This window comes from Pelobates fuscus, chromosome 4 (assembly GCF_036172605.1).
Source record: "Pelobates fuscus isolate aPelFus1 chromosome 4, aPelFus1.pri, whole genome shotgun sequence".
In the NCBI taxonomy this organism is placed as follows: Eukaryota; Metazoa; Chordata; class Amphibia; order Anura; family Pelobatidae; genus Pelobates; species Pelobates fuscus.
The window spans coordinates 4,017,150-4,038,830 of record NC_086320.1 but is presented as its reverse complement, the minus strand read 5'-3'; the positions used below and the strand labels follow the sequence as shown (position 1 = coordinate 4,038,830).

The window sequence follows — 21,681 nt, the reverse complement described above, 5'->3', positions numbered from 1 at the left end:
TGATGAGACCGAGAAGACTGGTTACGGTCCGTGATGAGACCGAGAAGACTGGTTACGGTCCGTGATGAGACCGAGAAGACTGGTTACGGTCCGTGATGAGACCGAGAAGACTGGTTACGGTCCGTGATGAGACCGAGAAGACTGGTTACGGTCCGTGATGAGACCGAGAAGACTGGTTACGAGGTCGAGGAGATGGGTTACAGTTGATAATGAGAGCGAGGTCGGGGAGACTGGTTACAGTTGATAATGAGAGCGAGGTCGGGGAGACTGGTTACAGTCCATGATGGGAGCGAGGTCGAGGAGATGGGTTACAGTTGATAAGGAGAGCGAGGTCGAGGAGATGGGTTACAGTTGATAAGGAGAGCGAGGTCGAGGAGATGGGTTACAGTTGATAAGGAGAGCGAGGTCGAGGAGATGGGTTACAGTTGATAAGGAGAGCGAGGTCGAGGAGATGGGTTACAGTTGATAAGGAGAGCGAGGTCGAGGAGATGGGTTACAGTTGATAAGGAGAGCGAGGTCGAGGAGATGGGTTACAGTTGATAAGGAGAGCGAGGTCGAGGAGATGGGTTACAGTTGATAAGGAGAGCGAGGTCGAGGAGATGGGTTACAGTTGATAAGGAGAGCGAGGTCGAGGAGATGGGTTACAGTTGATAAGGAGAGCGAGGTCGAGGAGATGGGTTACAGTTGATAAGGAGAGCGAGGTCGAGGAGATGGGTTACAGTTGATAAGGAGAGCGAGGTCGAGGAGATGGGTTACAGTTGATAAGGAGAGCGAGGTCGAGGAGATGGGTTACAGTTGATAAGGAGAGCGAGGTCGAGGAGATGGGTTACAGTTGATAAGGAGAGCGAGGTCGAGGAGATGGGTTACAGTTGATAAGGAGAGCGAGGTCGAGGAGATGGGTTACAGTTGATAAGGAGAGCGAGGTCGGGGAGATGGGTTACAGTTGATAATGAGAGCGAGGTCGAGGAGATGGGTTACAGTTGATAATGAGAGCGAGGTCGAGGAGATGGGTTACAGTTGATAATGAGAGCGAGGTCGGGGAGATGGGTTACAGTTGATAATGAGAGCGAGGTCGGGGAGATGGGTTACAGTTGATAATGAGAGCGAGGTCGGGGAGATGGGTTACAGTTGATAATGAGAGCGAGGTCGGGGAGATGGGTTACAGTTGATAATGAGAGCGAGGTCGGGGAGATGGGTTACAGTTGATAATGAGAGCGAGGTCGGGGAGATGGGTTACAGTTGATAATGAGAGCGAGGTCGAGGAGATGGGTTACAGTTGATAAGGAGAGCGAGGTCGAGGAGATGGGTTACAGTTGATAATGAGAGCGAGGTCGAGGAGATGGGTTACAGTTGATAATGAGAGCGAGGTCGGGGAGATGGATTACAGTTGATAATGAGAGCGAGGTCGGGGAGATGGATTACAGTTGATAATGAGAGCGAGTTCGAGGAGATGGATTACAGTTGATAATGAGAGCGAGGTCGGGGAGATGGATTACAGTTGATAATGAGAGCGAGTTCGAGGAGATGGATTACAGTTGATAATGAGAGCGAGGTCGAGGAGATGGATTACAGTTGATAATGAGAGCGAGGTCGGGGAGATGGATTACAGTTGATAATGAGAGCGAGGTCAAGGAGATGGGTTACTCTAGCTATATATTTTAAACAAAAAATTTTCGATCTATCTATCTATCTATCTATCTATCTATCTATCTATCTTACATTACACACACCACACTTGAAGAGCCCTTCAATGTTTAGGACAAGGCCTTTCTCCCATGACGCTCTGGGCATGCTCATGTACTCTGAATGATATTTGTTAATAAATGTGTGGTCAACGATTTTTCCCATAGTGGGGTTAAATTAATTTGCATGGCATGCTCTAGCTGTGCCAGGACAGAGACACGGTGTATATACATATATGAACCTCTCCCTCACCTGAGCGTGATGCCCAGAACTGCTTCATACTCACCAGCATAACCACACACCAGTTCAGAATACCGCGGTAGTTGCTGTAGCCGCTGGCTGAGCTGAGGAGAGACTCCTGGAGTTTGTGGCATCTGCAAGGGAAGAGGAGAAATCAGTGAACGACTGTTTGATTTTTTAGGTGTGAAATTGTAAAGTTAATGTGTGATAAAGCCCAGAAGATGGGATTTCTCCAGCAAAAATCCACATGACACGTAGACAGGACCTTCTGGCTCGTTAGCGCTACAAACACCTGTCAGGAATGAGCATCATTAACTGGAAGAGGACTGTTACACCAGTAGACCATCCGGAATCCAAGTCAGCTGGGTCAAGGACTTCATGGCTGGGATTATTCGAAGAACTAACAATACATTGATTAATAGGCCATTGGAAATTCACTGCAATATCGCTGCCTTAATATAGCGAACCTCCTCTAAAATTAGGGACAATTTAAAGAGAAAATCGCATTTCCCTAAGCTTTTAAGATATTTACCTTTACTTATATTTAACAAGTATTAGTGAGGTGTGAAAAATCAAATAGAAAAATCCACCCTCCATACCCAGCAGCTGGGCACCTCCATCTTAGCTCACTGTCAGTCATTGTTATAAGCTCCGCCCTTTACACCTGGCAGTCAGCATAGAGAGAGCCACCTCCATCTTAGCTCCCTGTCAATCATTGTTATAAGCTCCGCCCATTACACCTGGCAGTCAGTATAGAGAGAGCCACCTCCATCTTAGCTCCCTGTCAATCATTGTTATAAGCTCCGCCCATTACACCTGGCAGTCAGTATAGAGAGCCACCTCCATCTTAGCTCCCTGTCAGTCATTGTTATAAGCTCCGCCCATTACACCTGGCAGTCAGTATAGAGAGAGCCACCTCCATCTTAGCTCCCTGTCAGTCATTGTTATAAGCTCCGCCCTTTACACCTGGCAGTCAGTATAGAGAGAGCCACCTCCATCTTAGCTCCCTGTCAATCATTGTTATAAGCTCCACCCTTTACACCTGGCAGTCAGTATAGAGAGAGCCAGCTCCATCTTAGCTCCCTGTCAGTCATTGTTATAAGCTCCGCCCATTACACCTGGCAGTCAGTATAGAGAGAGCCACCTCCATCTTAGCTCCCTGTCAGTCATTGTTATAAGCTCCGCCCTTTACACCTGGCAGTCAGTATAGAGAGAGCCACCTCCATCTTAGCTCCCTGTCAATCATTGTTATAAGCTCCGCCCTTTACACCTGGCAGTCAGTATAGAGAGAGCCACCTCCATCTTAGCTCCCTGTCAGTCATTGTTATAAGCTCCGCCCTTTACACCTGGCAGTCAGTATAGAGCCGCCTCCATCTTAGCTCCCTGTCAATCATTGTTATAAGCTCCGCCCATTACACCTGGCAGTCAGTATAGAGAGAGCCACCTCCATCTTAGCTCCCTGTCAATCATTGTTATAAGCTCCGCCCTTTACACCTGGCAGTCAGTATAGAGAGAGCCACCTCCATCTTAGCTCCCTGTCAATCATTGTTATAAGCTCCGCCCTTTACACCTGGCAGTCAGTATAGAGAGAGCCACCTCCATCTTAGCTCCCTGTCAGTCATTGTTATAAGCTCCGCCCTTTACACCTGGCAGTCAGTATAGAGAGAGCCACCTCCATCTTAGCTCCCTGTCAATCATTGTTATAAGCTCCGCCCTTTACACCTGGCAGTCAGTATAGAGAGAGCCACCTCCATCTTAGCTCCCTGTCAATCATTGTTATAAGCTCCGCCCTTTACACCTGGCAGTCAGTATAGAGAGAGCCGCCTCCATCTTAGCTCCCTGTCAGTCATTGTTATAAGCTCCGCCCATTACACCTGGCAGTCAGTATAGAGAGAGCCACCTCCATCTTAGCTCCCTGTCAGTCATTGTTATAAGCTTCGCCCTTTACACCTGGCAGTCAGTATAGAGAGAGCCACCTCCATCTTAGCTCCCTGTCAGTCATTGTTATAAGCTCCGCCCTTTACACCTGGCAGTCAGTATAGAGAGAGCCACCTCCATCTTAGCTCCCTGTCAATCATTGTTATAAGCTCCGCCCTTTACACCTGGCAGTCAGTATAGAGAGAGCCACCTCCATCTTAGCTCCCTGTCAGTCATTGTTATAAGCTCCGCCCATTACACCTGGCAGTCAGTATAGAGAGAGCCACCTCCATCTTAGCTCCCTGTCAATCATTGTTATAAGCTCCGCCCTTTACACCTGGCAGTCAGTATAGAGAGAGCCACCTCCATCTTAGCTCCCTGTCAGTCATTGTTATAAGCTCCGCCCTTTACACCTGGCAGTCAGTATAGAGAGAGCCACCTCCATCTTAGCTCCCTGTCAGTCATTGTTATAAGTTCCGCCCTTTACACCTGGCAGTCAGTATAGAGAGAGCCGCCTCCATCTTTGCTCCCTGTCAGTCATTGTTATAAGCTCCGCCCTTTACACCTGGCAGTCAGTATAGAGAGCCGCCTCCATCTTTGCTCCCTGTCAATCATTGTTATAAGCTCCGCCCTTTACACCTGGCAGTCAGTATAGAGAGAGCTGCCTCCATCTTAGCTCCCTGTCAATCATTGTTATAAGCTCCGCCCATTACACCTGGCAGTCAGTATAGAGAGAGCCACCTCCATCTTAGCTCCCTGTCAGTCATTGTTATAAGCTCCGCCCTTTACACCTGGCAGTCAGTATAGAGAGAGCCACCTCCATCTTAGCTCCCTGTCAATCATTGTTATAAGCTCCGCCCTTTACACCTGGCAGTCAGTATAGAGAGAGCCACCTCCATGTTAGCTCCCTGTCAATCATTGTTATAAGCTCCGCCCTTTACACCTGGCAGTCAGTATATAGAGAGCCACCTCCATCTTAGCTCCCTGTCAATCATTGTTATAAGCTCCGCCCTTTACACCTGGCAGTCAGTATAGAGAGAGCCACCTCCATCTTAGCCCCCTGTCAATCATTGTTATAAGCTCCGCCCTTTACACCTGGCAGTCGGTATAGAGAGAGACCGACCTTACCCTCCGCCCTGGCCGGCCTCCGATCCAGCCTCGCACTGTGGATGCTCTGCATGGAGAGGGTGCTGACTGCCTGTGGGTGGTCTCTCTCTTTCTCAATTCATTCTTGGGCTGAATTGCTCATTGACAGGTGGCTGAAAGACCCATTTCAATAGGCTTTACTCCCATGCTATACATTTAGATGGGTTTTACGCTCGTTTCCCTGGAGCATAGAGTGTGTACGTATTAATCCAATCAATGTAATACCAAGATTAGGATTTCCTTCTAGAGCTATTCCTCTCAGAACATTAAATAATTACACGATAATATATTGATAACTCACTTTCTTAAACGGGATTACTGTGAACCCGCTACTCTTGGTGACAACGTGAATAATTGATCTTTATTCAAACTGGCATGGATTGACCCCACGCAGTATAGAATAATAACTTTCTGCTCTGCTCAAAGTCCGACTGTCTTATATTCCAGATATGGACAAATGATAACATGAATAACCTCACTGGGCAAAATCATGTCATTTAATAATTTAACAACTTGATAAAGAATACCAGATACCGAATGTGACAGTTTTATCAGAATTACATTTCTAATGGCTAGAAAGGAAATTGAAGAGTTTATTAATAAATAAATCTAAAAGCAAACAAAGCATTTAGCAGATAGTTTAAAGGCCATCCTCCATATACCTCATTCTTTAATAAAATATATGGAAGTATTTCCATGTAAACAAGTGTGAGAAGCCTTTTTGCAAGTTAAGGAAGAGGATTCATTGTTTACGCGAAATAGATTTTAAGATTACGCACAGACAGGATCTAAACAGGACTTTCTCCACCAATTCCTTCGCGAAGGCACCAGAATAGCTCCATTCCCCCAGTAACCGGACGACACACAGTTCTGGGAGAACAACTGAGGCTTTATTCAAGGACAGATCCCCAACATGGGGTCTCCATAGAGTAACATACAATCCCCGCCCAGGCGTCTCGGTGTCTGGGAGATAATGGAGTCAAAGACCGGTAAATCAATTGTGATGAAACGGCCTAATAAATCGTCTGTGGGTTTCTTTTTACATAACTTGCCCCACTAAATGCCCCGACTCCTCTCTGGTAGCGTACGGAGCTGACATTTAATGTGGATAAGTGCAAGATAATGCATCCTGGACGTAAAAACCCAAGGGCAGAGTACAGAATATTTGATAGAGTCCCAACCTCAACATCTGAGGAAAGGGATTTAGGGGTGATTATTTCTGATGACTTAAAGGTAGGCAGACAATGTAATAGAGCAGCAGGAAATGCTAGCAGAATGCTTGGTTCTATAGGGAGAGGTATTAGCAGTAGAAAGAGGGAAGTGCTCATGCCATTGTACAGAACACTGGTGAGACCTCACTTGGAGTATTGTACGCAGTACTGGAGGCCGTATCTTCTGAAGGATATTGATACCTTAGAGAGAGTTCAAAGAAGGGCTACTAAACTGGTTTATGGATTGCAGGATAAAACTTACCAGGAAAGGTTAAAGGATCTTAACATGCATAGCTTGGTGGAAAGACGAGACAGGGGGGATATGATAGAAACATTTAAATACATAAAGGGAATCAACACAGTAAAGGAGGAGACTATATTTAAAAGAAGAAAAACTACCACAACAAGAGGACATAGTCTAAAATTAGAGGGACAAAGGTTTAAAAATAATATCAGGAAGTATTACTTTACTGAGAGGGTAGTGGATGCATGGAATAGCCTTCCAGCTGAAGTGGTAGAGGTTAACACAGTAAAGGAGTTTAAGCATGCGTGGGATAGGAATAAGGCTATCCTAACTATAAGATAAGGCCAGGGACTAATGAAAGTATTTAGAAAATTGGGCAGACTAGATGGGCCGAATGGTTCTTATCTGCCGTCACATTCTATGTTTCTAGTAAGCGGGCCATGCCCCCCAGAAAACACTGGCGAGGGAGCCGTGCCCCCCCAGATTACATGTTTTTAGATAATGCTCACACTGTATGAAGAAGAGTAATCCACGCCTAGCATATTGGCAATGCAGACAGGTTATAGTACACAGACACACCTTGTGTATACAGAGTGCGCACTGGGGGAAAGGGGGAGCATAGAGTGTGAACAAACACACGTATTATATAAACATAGTGAGATTACTATACACAGACCTAGCCTGGCGCAGGAAGGGCGTACTATACACAGATCCAGCCAGACGCAGGGAGTGCGTACTATACACAGATCTAGCCAGACGCAGGGAGTGCATACTATACACAGATCCAGCCAGACGCAGGGAGTGCGTATTAAACACAGATAGGGGATCCAGACAGACGCAGGGAGTGCGTACTATACACAAATCTAGCCAGACGCAGGGAGTGCGTACTATACACAGATCTAGCCAGACGCAGGGAGTGCGTACTATACACAGATCTAGCCAGACGCAGGGAGTGCGTACTATACACAGATCTAGCCAGACGCAGGAAGTGCGTACTATACACAGATCTAGCCAGACGCAGGGAGTGCGTACTATACACAGATCTAGCCAGACGCAGGGAGTGCGTACTATACACAGATCTAGCCAGACGCAGGGAGTGCGTACTATACACAGATCTAGCCAGACGCAGGGAGTGCGTACTATACACAGATCTAGCCAGACGCAGGGAGTGCGTACTATACACAGATCTAGCCAGACGCAGGGAGTGCGTACTATACACAAATCTAGCCAGACGCAGGGAGTGCGTACTATACACAAATCTAGCCAGATGCAGGGAGTACGTACTATACACAGATAGGGGATCCAGCCAGACGCAGGGAGTGCGTATTAAACACAGATAGGGGATCCAGACAGACGCAGGGAGTGCGTACTATACACAGATCTTGCCTGGCGCAGGGAGTGCGTACTATACACAGATCTAGCCAGACGCAGGGAGTGCGTACTATACACAGATCTAGCCAGACGCAGGGAGTGCGTACTATACACAGATCTAGCCAGACGCAGGGAGTGCGTACTATACACAGATCTAGCCAGACGCAGGGAGTGCGTACTATACACAGATCTAGCCAGACGCAGGGAGTGCGTACTATACACAGATCTAGCCAGACGCAGGGAGTGCGTACTATACACAGATCTAGCCAGACGCAGGGAGTGCGTACTATACACAGATCTAGCCAGATGCAGGGAGTGCGTACTATACACAGATAGGGGATCCAGCCAGACGCAGGGAGTGCGTACTATACACAGATCTAGCAAACGCAGGGAGTGCGTACTATATACAGATCTAGCCAACGCAGGGAGTGCGTACTATATACAGATCTAGCCAACGCAGGGAGTGCGTACTATATACAGATCTAGCCAACGCAGGGAGTGCGTACTATATACAGATCTAGCCAACGCAGGGAGTGCGTACTATATACAGATCTAGCCAACGCAGGGAGTGCGTACTATGCACAGATCTAGCCAGACGCAGGGAGTGCGTACTTTAGCAAAAGTAACCTCGCCTCTGGCTTTTGGAGATGCCTGTTTGCCAGCCTCCTGCCCTGTGACTATGGCCCCTGTAATAAACTGTTGGTGAAGCGGCACTTCGAAGTCCCGAAGCGGTTCAAACAAGTGGCCGTGAGCACAATGAGCAGTGTTTGGTCATGGAGTAGATGGAACTCAAATCGGACACTTGACAGCGCAAACACCGCTGGACACATACCTTCCACTGATGTTCGGATATTCGAATGGGAATCGAACGGCGTTCGGTGGGTATAAACTCCCAAACGAGAGACCAAACTGAGACCACTCCCGAAGCTATACGTTCGGTATTTTGTATGCTACTTCGAATCCCCGAAGTGGACCGACCACACAGCCCGATTTCTTTTTGGACAGTAATTCTGTGTGCGGTGGGTTAAAACAAGACCTCCATGGAAATCCCAAACCCCTGAACCGATCTGGGTGATTTTTGGATATGTTGTTCACCCAAATCGGGGCTACCAGGGCATATAACGTTTATAGGATTTCCATGAGTTTTAGGGTACTTTTGGGGTTTTATAAAATATATGTTTTTCTGCCTGGAGATAATTGAGTCAATACAGCTGTAGCAGAATGGACCCTGCTATCATATTTTATACCAGCTGTGTGTGGAAATAACAATGACTGTGCGAGACATACACCCCTGGCTTTGCAACCTAAGGTTTCCCGTGTTTCACCAGGCCGTTCGTCAAATCCATTCCCTTAAGTGGTTTCCACGGTTTTATTCATCAACCGTAGACCACCCAGCTATGGAGTGTGCCGCTCATTAACTCAGTTCACACCTCGTATAGACGAACACATGGCGGCGCTATTCGGTATAAACAATCCACTGAACCAGATACATCCAATGAAGTAATGCGCCACGGTTGCACTGGAACCTCCCTAGCCAGCATTTCTAGCACTGGCAAAAACATCCCTTCGCTCCCACACCGGTAACAAAACCAGTGGTTATGGTGTCAGTCAGTGGTTATGGTGTCAGTGGTTATGGTGCCCGTCAGTGGTTATGGTCCCTGTCAGTGAGCACAATGAGCAGTGGTTATGGTCCCTGTATGTGAGCACAATGAGCAGTTGTTATGGTCCCTGTCTGTCAGTGGTTATGGTCCCTGTCTGTCAGTGGTTATGGTGTCAGTGGTTATGTGTCTGTCAGTGGTTATGGTGTCAGTGGTTATGGCCCCTGTCTGTCAGTGGTTTTAGTCCGAGTGATTATGGTCCCTGCCTGTCAGTGGTTATGGTGTCTGTCAGTGGTTAAGGTGTCCGTGGTTATGGTCCCTGCCCGTGGTTATGGTCCCTGCCTGTCAGTGGTTATGGTCCCTGCCTGTCAGTGGTTATGGTGTACCAGTGGTTATGGTGCCAGTCATTGGTTATGGTGTCAGTGGTTATGGTGTGCCAGTCAGTGGTTATGGTGTGTCAGTGGTTATGGTGTGTCAGTGGTCATGGTGTGTCAGTGGTCATGGTGTCAGTCAGTGGTCGTGGTGTGTCAGTGGTTGTGGTGTGTCAGTGGTTGTGGTGTGTCAGTGGTTGTGGTGTGTCAGTGGTTGTGGTGTCAGTGGTTGTGGTGTCAGTGGTTGTGGTGTCAGTCAGTGGTTGTGGTGTCAGTCAGTGGTTGTGGTGTCAGTCAGTGGTTGTGGTGTCAGTCAGTGGTTGTGGTGTCAGTGGTTCTGGTGTCAGTGGTTCTGGTGTCAGAGGTTCTGGTGTCAGTGGTTCTGGTGTCAGTGGTTCTGGTGTCAGTGGTTCTGGTGTCAGTGGTGTCTGTCAGTGGTTATGGTGTCAGTCAGTGGTTATGGTGTCAGTCAGTGGTTGTGGTGTCAGTCAGTGGTTGTGGTGTCAGTGGTTGTGGTGTCAGTCAGTGGTTATGGTGTCAGTCAGTGGTTATGGTGTCAGTCAGTGGTTATGGAGTCAGTGGTTATGGAGTCAGTGGTTATGGTGTCAGTGGTTATGGTGTCAGTGGTTATGGTGTCAGTGGTTATGGTGTCAGTGGTTGTGGTGTATGTCAGTGGTTGTGGTGTATGTCAGTGGTTGTGGTGTCAGTGGTTGTGGTGTCAGTGGTTGTGGTGTCAGTGGCTGTGGTGTCAGTGGCTGTGGTGTCAGTCAGTGGTTGTGGTGTCAGTCAGTGGTTGTGGTGTCAGTCAGTGGTTATGGTGTCAGTGGTTATGGTGTCAGTGGTTATGGTGTCAGTGGTTATGGTGTCAGTGGTTATGGTGTCTGTCAGTGGTTGTGGTGTATGTCAGTGGTTGTGATGTATGTCAGTGGTTGTGGTGTCAGTGGTTGTGGTGTCAGTGGTTGTGGTGTCAGTGGTTGTGGTGTCAGTGGCTGTGGTGTCAGTCAGTGGTTATGGTGTCAGTCAGTGGTTATGGTGTCAGTCAGTGGTTATGGTGTCAGTCAGTGGTTATGGTGTCAGTGGTTATGGTGTCAGTCAGTGGTTGTGGTGTCAGTGGTTGTGGTGTCAGTCAGTGGTTATGGTGTCAGTGGTTATGGTGTCAGTGGTTGTGGTGTCAGTGGTTGTGGTGTCAGTGGTTGTGGTGTCAGTGGTTATGGTGTCAGTGGTTATGGTGTCAGTCAGTGGTTATGGTGTCAGTGGTTATGGTGTCAGTGGTTATGGTGTCAGTGGTTATGGTGTCAGTGGTTATGGTGTCTGTCAGTGGTTATGGTGTCAGTCAGTGGTTATGGTGTCAGTGGTTATGGTGTCAGTGGTTATGGTGTCAGTCAGTGGTTATGGTGTCAGTCAGTGGTTATGGTGTCAGTGGTTATGGTGTCAGTGGTTATGGTGTCTGTCAGTGGTTATGGTGTCTGTCAGTGGTTGTGGTGTCAGTGGTTATGGTGTCTGTCAGTGGTTGTGGTGTCAGTGGTTATGGTGTCTGTCAGTGGTTGTGGTGTCAGTGGTTATGGTGTCTGTCAGTGGTTATGGTGTCTGTCAGTGGTTGTGGTGTCAGTGGTTGTGGTGTCAGTGGTTGTGGTGTCAGTGGTTGTGGTGTGTCAGTGGTTATGGTGTCAGTGGTTATGGTGTCTGTCAGTGGTTGTGGTGTCTGTCAGTGGTTATGGTGTCAGTGGTTATGGTGTCTGTCAGTGGTTATGGTGTCTGTCAGTGGTTATGGTGTCTGTCAGTGGTTGTGGTGTCAGTGGTTATGGTGTCAGTCAGTGGTTATGGTGTCAGTCAGTGGTTATGGTGTCAGTGGTTATGGTGTCAGTGGTTATGGTGTCAGTGGTTATGGTGTCAGTCAGTGGTTGTGGTGTCAGTGGTTATGGTGTCAGTCAGTGGTTGTGGTGTCAGTGGTTATGGTGTCTGTCAGTGGTTGTGGTGTCTGTCAGTGGTTGTGGTGTCTGTCAGTTGTTATGGTGTCAGTCAGTGGTTGTGGTGTCAGTCAGTGGTTGTGGTGTCAGTCAGTGGTTGTGGTGTCAGTCAGTGGTTATGGTGTCAGTCAGTGGTTATGGTGTCAGTCAGTGGTTATGGTGTCAGTCAGTGGTTGTGGTGTCTGTCAGTGGTTATGGTGTCTGTCAGTGGTTATGGTGTCTGTCAGTGGTTGTGGTGTCTGTCAGTGGTTGTGGTGTCTGTCAGTGGTTGTGGTGTCTGTCAGTGGTTATGGTGTCTGTCAGTGGTTATGGTGTCAGTCAGTGGTTGTGGTGTCTGTCAGTGGTTGTGGTGTCTGTCAGTGGTTATGGTGTCTGTCAGTGGTTATGGTGTCTGTCAGTGGTTATGGTGTCAGTCAGTGGTTATGGTGTCTGTCAGTGGTTGTGGTGTCAGTGGTTGTGGTCGCTCACCGTATCCCGGGGTCGCTGAGCTCGGTCTCCTCCCCGGCTCCCTCCCGGGGGCTCCCGCTCACACTGTTCCCGCGCTGGGCGGCTCTCTTCCTGCGAGTTAGCGATTCCCCGGAGTCCGCCATCTCCCGCGGGTCACCCTGTCCGCCCGCCCGGTGTAATACTGCCTCACATAGCGAGCGGCCAATCACAGCCCGGGAAACGGGACTGACACTCACGGCAACCAATCACAAGTCTCCAGGCAGCCGGAGCCCCGCCCCCACACAGAGTCCAACTTCTCTAACTTCTCCTTCAACTGGGAGAGTCCACACCCACCGGCCACGCCAACTACAACGTCACGCCCCTGCTGGATACTCCTGACAAGTAATCAGTTCAGTTCAATTCAATACAGCCCACTCTCCAACCATGTGATCAAGCTCCAATCAGAAGCGTGGAGAGCATGCCGGGAAATGTAGTTTTAGAAGCTATTTGTGATCATTACTTAGAGATGAAAGATTTAGCATTCAGGGCACCATAGGAAACAATGAGTGTATGGAGCCAGGACCAGGAACTGGCTGTAACCCACACCGACATCAGTCATAGCACCAGGAACTGGCTGTAACCCACACCGACATCAGTCATAGCACCGGGAACTGGCTGTAACCCACACCGACATCAGTCAGAGCACCGGGAACTGGCTGTAACCCACAACGACATCAGTCAGAGCACCGGGAACTGGCTGTAACCCACACCGACATGAGTCAGAGCACCGGGAACTGGCTGTAACCCACACCGACATCAGTCATAGCACCAGGAACTGGCTGTAACCCACACCGACATCAGTCAGAGCACCGGGAACTGGCTGTAACCCACACCGACATCAGTCATAGCACCAGGAACTGGCTGTAACCCACACCGACATCAGTCATAGCACCAGGAACTGGCTGTAACCCACACCGACATCAGTCATAGCACCGGGAACTGGCTGTAACCCACACCGACATGAGTCAGAGCACCGGGAACTGGCTGTAACCCACACCGACATCAGTCATAGCACCAGGAACTGGCTGTAACCCACACCGACATCAGTCAGAGCACCGGGAACTGGCTGTAACCCACACCGACATCAGTCAGAGCACCGGGAACTGGCTGTAACCCACACCGACATCAGTCAGAGCACCGGGAACTGGCTGTAACCCACACCTACATCAGTCAGAGCACCGGGAACTGGCTGTAACCCACACCGACATCAGTCAGAGCACCGGGAACTGGCTGTAACCCACACCAACATCAGTCAGAGCACCGGGAACTGGCTGTAACCCACACCTACATCAGTCAGAGCACCGGGAACTGGCTGTAACCCACACCGACATGAGTCAGAGCACCGGGAACTGGCTGTAACCCACACCGACATCAGTCATAGCACCAGGAACTGGCTGTAACCCACACCGACATCAGTCAGAGCACCGGGAACTGGCTGTAACCCACACCGACATCAGTCATAGCACCAGGAACTGGCTGTAACCCACACCGACATCAGTCATAGCACCAGGAACTGGCTGTAACCCACACCGACATCAGTCATAGCACCGGGAACTGGCTGTAACCCACACCGACATGAGTCAGAGCACCGGGAACTGGCTGTAACCCACACCGATGTTATGGTACTTTTTGAAAGTAAACCAAAATGTTTAAAGTCTATCTGTTCCTGTCCAAATCAATAAAATTAAATTGCGTATATACGCTGAAGTAATTAAGTCTGACACACGAGGTTCAGGTTAAAATAACTTCGAGAAAGTTTATTGGCAAGTGAAGTAAAAGCGGGCGCGCAGGCCCTTTTAAGAGGCATTTTGCGTCATCATTGATTATTAGAATATCAGCAAATAAACATCATCAATTGGATTAATTGTTAAGTGACGGAGTTAGTGTCTTACCTATTGGTTAGTAAAATTAAGAGGTTAGTCCCGTGCCCACCCATCAGAGGTGGGATTATTCTGGACACGGGTGGGGGACAAGGGGGTCCTAAGCGTCATTTTACACGGTCAGTGATATCAGGCTTTATGTCCAGGTGCAAGGTCTCTTATGAATAGAACATTTCATTACTACTGTGTTCTGTGGCCTTCAAACTATACTATCTTACAAGCTCTTAAGGAGTAGCCAGCAAGTCTTAAGGAGTAGCCAGCACCTCCTGGTACTTGTCCTTGAAGGAAACACGGTCTTTGTCTACTGTATTAATTGGGTTGAGAAGTTCAGTCACGTAATGTAGTTTTAAAATGAACAAGTTAAGTCATGAGGACAAAATGGAGGATTGAAGAAGTCAGGTTAGGAGGACAAAATGGAGGACGAAGTCACAGTATAAAGTTAAAATGGAGTTAGTACAATAATTCGATACAAGTACAATAAAGATTTTTAATAATTCCACATCAGTCCCCCCTATGAAATGTTAGATTCTAAGAGATAAAACTTTATTATGTTAGTATCAGAAGACGTGTTAACCCAAAGGCACAGAAACCCCGTGGCCGCTAGCTAGATGTTAATGCAAAGTGCAAGGCTGTCCCTAGATCTGACCCTAATAGGCTAACCATCCGTCAGTATGGCTCTCGAACGCTTCACACCCAAGGGTATCCCATGGCAGCTAACCCACCACTTCTCCACATGGGGCCTTTACCATTCACTGACAGATGCTGTCCCTAATCTAGTCCCTTCCTAGAATTCCTGCACTTTATCGACAAAAGGGAATGTTTGCAGCGGCAGACAGGGTGAGTTGATGTCTTGAGATTCTTGGTCATCAACTTCGAGATGGGTAAAAGCGGGTGCCGCTTGGTCAACAGTCTTCATGAGGGATTTTCTCAGACATGGGAGGACACAACAAAAGAGAAGAGCAAAAATAAAAAGAAAAATTAGTATAGCCATACCAATCTGCATTAAAGCCTTTTGCCATCCTGTCATCCAACCAAACCATCTTTCCCAGGGATCTTTTATCCCAGAATTCCTTTTTAACTCTTCAGACAAGTCATTTAATTTTTCTATAGCTAGTGTGACTTTACCATTAGGGCCTGTGTTTTCTGGGATGTAGGTACAACATGTCATGGTGTCGGGCAAAATCTTACAAACCCCTCCTTTTTCGGCTAAGATCATATCTAGGGCCATCCTATTCTGAAAAGTCATTTGGGATGTGGCCTGTAACTGTTCGGCCAATCCCTGGAGGGCGTCTCTGGTGTAATTGACAAACCGTTGTTGATTATAATAAATGTAATTTATCCAATTTAGATTCTTGTTTGCGGTAACTATGGTAAAAATTGATTCAAATCCTGCAGCAACTTCATCCCTAGCTTTAAACTCATTGGGCACCCCCCTGGGCACTCCAATGGCATCAATATATACATGAGGATCAAAACTTCCTTTCACTGGGGCGTCACGTTTAACCTTAGTGTGGCTGAACTCATGGGTGTTGAGGTGTGTGTCAGAAATAATATGTATAGGCATAATGGCCTTAGTCAAAGTACACTCTCCCCACCATTCTGTGTCCATTCTGGATCTTAGCTGTAAATCCCCACACAACCAATAAATGTCTCCTAGTGACCTAGTGTGATGTTGCAGCAAACGTACAGGGACAGTTCTGTATGTAGCACAATAGCCTTTGGAAAAGTTACCTACAAATTTACCAATACCATCGTACATGGCATAGCAAGTGTAATTACCTTTATATACGGTAATACCATCAGGGGGTTTGACGTCTTTGGCTAGAAGAGGATACTCCTTTGTCCATGCAATACATATGGACCTGTTAAAATTATAGTGATAGGCAAAAAGGCTTAAAACACATTCTTCTATATCTACGGGTAGGATTAAAGGTACGGTACCCAGGTGAGGCCGGGCACCTCCACACACATAACATGCGGTTCTATTATGTTTATTAGCATTATATTTCATCCATTCTAACCATAAATTTACATCATTAAAACCTGTTTCAGCGGCCATGGTATCTTCAAAAGTGGGGTTAGCAATGGCCATCATGTCCTGAAAGGTCTGGATATGGGGTTTTAATGGGTTAGGGACCATATGGGTGGCCCCTTGCCACTCAGAAGAGTTGCACATATCTTTGAGGTAGAAATGCCCTAATTTCTGGTAGGAACCCTTTTTCCAGTACATTCCCATCACATACTGGTCTGCATCTGTTGGGCTTGGGCGCTCAATGTTAAGGATTAATTTCATTGGTGTGCTCCCCCCAGGCTTTCTCAAAGTCATTCTCTGGAGAAGCGATCTACCATGATCATCTACTTTAGCTACGGCACTTTTTGGTTTGTAACCCCAGGCAGGCCCGGCATTCCATCCCGCCGCCCCCCAGTGATCACAATTGTGCCCCCATTGTTTGTCAACTACACAAACATATGGGTCTTTCGAATGAGGGATATCTCTATAGATGCTCTGGATTTGTGGTGTGGGAAATGGGCATTCTACAATATCACAGTAGTCAAAGGTATAAGTAGCCACCTGGGTGCATGATGAATTATACCAGAAGGTGTACCCACTAATGTCTTTGGTAATGGCTACTTGCTGGGCCTTCATAAGGCTAATTAAGGAGAAGATGTACCAGAGATACATGTTTGTGCGATATTCGCTTCCTCTGGGGCAGGAGATTTCTTGCAGTGGGAAGCGTGGATCCAATTTGGCCTACCGGCCAATTTGACGGAGGTTGCGGTAATCAGGAGAACTTGGAATGGACCGTCAAATCTTGGTTCCAGGGTATTTTTCCGCACAAACTTCTTGACCAGGACCCAATCTCCGGGAAGTAGGTTATGGGAACCTGTATCCAATTCGGGATCTGGAATTGAAGAGAAAACTTGGGCATGTATTTTGTTTAGGACATTTGCAAGTTCAGTTACATAGTCTACTAAAACATCTGATTGGAGTTGCAACTGCTGCGGATAGTAACAACCTAGTCTGGGTGCTGTCCCAAATAGAACCTCATATGGGGACAGTGAATGCTTCCCTCTAGGTGTGTGCCTAACACTAAATAGAGCTATTGGTAGGCTTTCTGGCCAGGGCATCTTTGTTTCTTGTGACATTTTTAACATTCTAGTTTTTAGGGTGCCATTCATGCGCTCCACTTTACCACTACTTTGTGGGTGGTAAGGGGTGTGGAAGGCTAGAGTCACCCCTAGAGCAGTCCAAATTTCTTTAGTCACAGTTGCTGTAAAGGCTGGGCCTTGATCACTCTCAATAACTTCTGGGAGTCCGAATCTACATACAATATCTGTAAGTAGGCGCTTTGCGGTTGTTTTTGCAGTGATATTGGCCACTGGGTAGGCTTCTGGCCAGCCTGAGAACATGTCCACTATTACTAGTGCATATTCATGGGGCCCACTCTTGGGCATTTGGATGTGGTCAATTTGAATCCGCTGGAAGGGGTACATGGGCTTTGCCAGGTGTTTCGCAGGTACTTTAACTGGTTTTCCTGGATTGCATTTTGCACAAATGACACAGGCCTTGCAGAAGCTATTGATCAATGTTGTGATTCCAGGTGCTTCATAATACTTCTGTATGAGGGCGGCCATCAATTCTTTTGACAGGTGTGCAGGCCCATGTGCCCATTGGACAACTGCTGGATACAAATTTCTGGGAAGACAAAATTTGAAGTTGTTGTAATATATTCCGTCCTTTTGGACAGCTCCTTTCTTTTTCCATTTCTGGACTTCTTCAGGAGTGACTGCAGCTTGCTGTTCTTGTAAAATTCGCAAATCAGTAGGAAGAGTTTGCAGGGCAAAAATAGGGACTTCTTCTTCTTGTCCGGACACTTCTTCATCCACTTCCTGCAAATCCCTGGCCGCTAACTTAGCAGCCTGATCAGCCAAATGGTTGCCCTTTGCTTCATCTGTATCCAATTTCCCATGGGCCTTTACTTTCAAAACGGCCACTTCTTTGGGGAGTAGGAGGGCATCCATTAGCTCCTTGATTGCAGTGCTGTGTTTGACTGGTGTACCGGCGGTGGTAAGAAATCCTCTAGTCTTCCAAATTAGGCCGAAGTCATGTGCCACGCCTAGAGCATATCTTGAATCTGTATAGATGTTGGCACGTTTTCCTTCGGAAATTTTGCAGGCTGAAGTCAGAGCCTGTAATTCAGCTTCTTGTGCAGACATTGCTGGTGGTAAGGATGATGATTTAATAACTTCATCTGTTGTGGTTACGGCATATCCTGTATGATATGTTCCTCCTTCATCGGCATATCTCGATCCGTCCACAAACAGGGTAAAATCCGGATCTGGTAATGGGTTCTCATGCACAGTTGGTAAGTGCACTGTTTCCATTTTCATCTGTTCAAAACAGTCATGAGGTGTTTCTGGGTCATAATCATTCTTTATGACCAGATCTTGAAATTCCTTTTCCAGGAAATGGCGTGGCCATGCTTCTAGAAGGTCAGTTGTTGGGTATTTGACAATACCATTTTCCTGTAGCTGTTCTTCAGTCATGGTGGCCCATAGTTTTGCCATGGGCCCAAGATCATTCCATGACCTTGTCTTCAACTTGGTAACAGGAATATGTGGGATAGCAGTATCCCAATGACGGTAAAGGTAGTTAAGTTGTTGAGGTAGCTGGATCAAGACCATACTATTGCCGTCAGAGTCACAATAGAAGTCTTGTGCAGTAAGCTTTACATCGGTCCGGTGGTAAAGCTCATCTTCATAGCAAGGTTCAGGGGTAATGTTTGGTTTGTACCACGTGGTGCAGAAGGCGTGATCTGGGCCTTCACAGAGAGGTTTTTCACCTTCATAAAATGTCAAATGTGGATGCATGACTTTCTTAATACATCCACAGAGCAGGTGAATGTAGGTTTCATCCGTGATAAATCCATAATAGATACCCCCCTCAGGGAGTGGAAGAAGAGTGGACGTATTAAGCACCTGACATCTTTGGATGGAAATGTTGTCAGGCAAAAGAAGATGACACTGTAAGCGCAGGTGTCTGGCTGGAGACACGTGCTTGAGCTGGACTTGGTTGATGATGGCAGAGATGTCATGAGGGGCCAAAACAACCAGAGGGTGGCCAAGGACCAGGTCTGAGGTCTTCTCTATGAGTTCTCTCGCAGCAAAAACAGCCCTGAGGCAGGAAGGAGTCCCTCTGGCCACAATGTCCAGTTGACATGAGAAATATCCAATAGGCCTCTGGCGGCCTCTTAAGTCATTAGTTTGGGTGAGCACTCCTGTTGCGTGGCCTTGTCTTTCAGAGACAAACAATTTGAAAGTTTTGGAGTAGTCAGGGAGGCCCAAGGCAGGAGCAGAAGCAATGGCTCGTTTGAGAGCAGTAAAATTGTCCATAGCTTCTTTAGTTAAACAGAAAGGGTCAGACTTAAGTGCGTCATAGAGAGGTTGCATGAGCAGAGAGGCTTCTGGGATCCATGCTCTGCAGTAGGAAATGAGGCCTAGGAAGGCATGAAGAGACTTAGAAGTCCTTGGAGGCGGAATATCCAGCACAGCTCTTACCCGGTCCCGAGTAAGATGTCTGGTACCTTGAGATAGGCAGTGTCCAAGGAAAATTACTGAAGGTTGGCAGAACTGTAGCTTGATGAGCGAAGCTTTGCATCCTTGTTCTGCCAAATAACAAAGCAGACTAATTGAGCACTCTTCGGTGGTGGGTATGTCATCTCCACAGAGCAGCAAATCATCCACATACTGAAGCAGAACAACTTCTGGGTGCTCGGCTTGCCATGGGTCAAGGATGGTGGCCATGGCCTTTGCAAATTGACTTGGTGAATTTTGTGCCCCTTGGGGCATGACAGTCCAGGTATACTGTTGCATCTCATGAGTGAAAGCAAACAGATATTGGCAGGATGGGTCCAGTGGGACACTGAAAAAAGCATTTGCTAGGTCAATAACTGTGAAGAATTTTGCAGATGGTGGGACCCCAGAAAGCAGAGTATGAGGATTTGGTACAAGAGGGGTGTCCAGGACTGTAGCTTCATTAACAGCACGGAGATCCTGAACCATCCTGTACTTCTCTGGCTCACCCTTCGGAGTTTTCTTCTTCACAGGAAATAACGGGGTGTTGCATTCAGATTTACATTTGACAAGGGCACCCTTCTCCAAGAGTGCCTTAATGTGGACAGAAATTGCAGCTGACTGTGCTGGTTTTAATGGATACTGTGGTTTTCTTGGTAACTTAGCTCCTGGAATAAGCTTTACCACCACAGGGGGAACATTTAGGTGACCTATGTCCTCTGGGCCTGAGGACCATAACTTTGCGGGCACCTGTGTTTTTAATTCCTCTGGGAAATTGGACCTTAATTCTGCTGTCTCCTCACGGGGCTTTTCTAAATGCAGCATCAGAGGCAAAGAGCATAGGGCTGAAGTGTCTGATACAGACAGGGGTGTAAACATTTCTACCTGCCCATCCGGGGTAAAAGTGATGGATGCTTGCAGGCGTGAGAGGACATCAGCACCTAACAGGTTAATGGGGCATGTGGAGGATACTACAAAGCGAGCGAGCAGGCTAGAGCCAACTCGTAGCGGGGTTGTTAGAGGGCTATGTCTCGGCTGGCCATCCACTCCAACACAAGAGACATCAATATTTGACAGAAAAGATGGGTCTGGCAAGTCTTGTTCTCGTAGAACACTACGGGCTGCACCTGTGTCAACTAGAAATGTGGTGGGGTGGCCTTCAATGGGCAGAGTCACTGTGGCAAGTGGTCCCCCCTTATCCCCTGTAGACACTGCCATTACAGGGGTTACAGACACAGGCTTGCCAGTTTCCTATTCATCGGGTTCCTCAACTATTGGGACCCCTTTTTCGGTCTTAGTGACCGGGGCAGGTCTGGATGGCTTTCTTATCTCTCTTTTGGGTTCCGGGCAATCACTTTTAAAATGACCTTTAGCTTTGCAATTAAAGCAGAAGCTATCCTCTGGTCTGGTGCCCCTGGGAACAGGGATACTGCGTGAAACCATAAGAGGAGCAGAGCTTGGCCTTTTGGGGGTCTGGGCAGATTCTAGGCCCCTAGCGACTAAAAGCAGGGTATCCAGGGGAACAACCTTATATTCAGGGCGTGCAGCAATAATTCCCTTGCGTATAGAGTCTTTAACGCCTTGGACAAACGCACCTGACAGCATTTGTGAATGAATTTTGTCAGTAAGATCAAACCCCAGATCTGTGAACATTTGATACAGTCTTGCATGAAACTTTTCCACTGATTCCCCTTTTTCTTGAACAACATCAGTAAGGCCAGCAGCCTGATCTGCAAGTTTGTCCTTAGCCCATTCTCTTAATTGGGTGCAAAAGGTTACCCCGGAGGGGTAATCAACATCACTGGAAAGCAGATCTGTACTGAGGTGACGGGCCATACTTGGCCAATAGGCATCCCCTGCTTTAATAGCACAAATGCTGAGTAGATCACGCCATGCGGCGGAATAAGTCTTTTGAATTTGAACTATCCCTCGGTAAAAAGGCATAGGTTGTTTTTCTGGGTCGGGGAGCGATTTCATTAATGCGCTAGCTTGA

The 21,681-nt window shown here is 47.5% G+C and overlaps 2 protein-coding genes across 3 annotated transcripts in view; one reads left to right on the top strand and one right to left on the bottom strand.

Moving 5' to 3' along the window:
• The window catches only part of DGAT1 (diacylglycerol O-acyltransferase 1), a 239,784-nt gene that overhangs the window by 68,952 nt on the left and 149,151 nt on the right, over nt 1-21,681 (bottom strand). The window contains exons 1-2 of one of the 2 annotated variants that reach the window (XM_063450909.1): nt 12,217-12,396; nt 1,970-2,057 (exon numbers count right to left, since the gene is read on the bottom strand). In XM_063450909.1, coding sequence (XP_063306979.1) covers nt 1,970-2,057; nt 12,217-12,338 — 210 coding nt within the window. In that variant the 5' untranslated portion in view covers nt 12,339-12,396. Of the gene's footprint in view, nt 1-1,969; nt 2,058-12,216; nt 12,397-21,681 lie in introns of those variants that run through there. The other variant, XM_063450910.1, reaches the window with a different exon arrangement.
• The window catches only part of LOC134608247 (TBC1 domain family member 20-like), a 138,224-nt gene that overhangs the window by 14,472 nt on the left and 102,071 nt on the right, over nt 1-21,681 (top strand). The gene's annotated exons all lie outside the window — the stretch shown is intronic.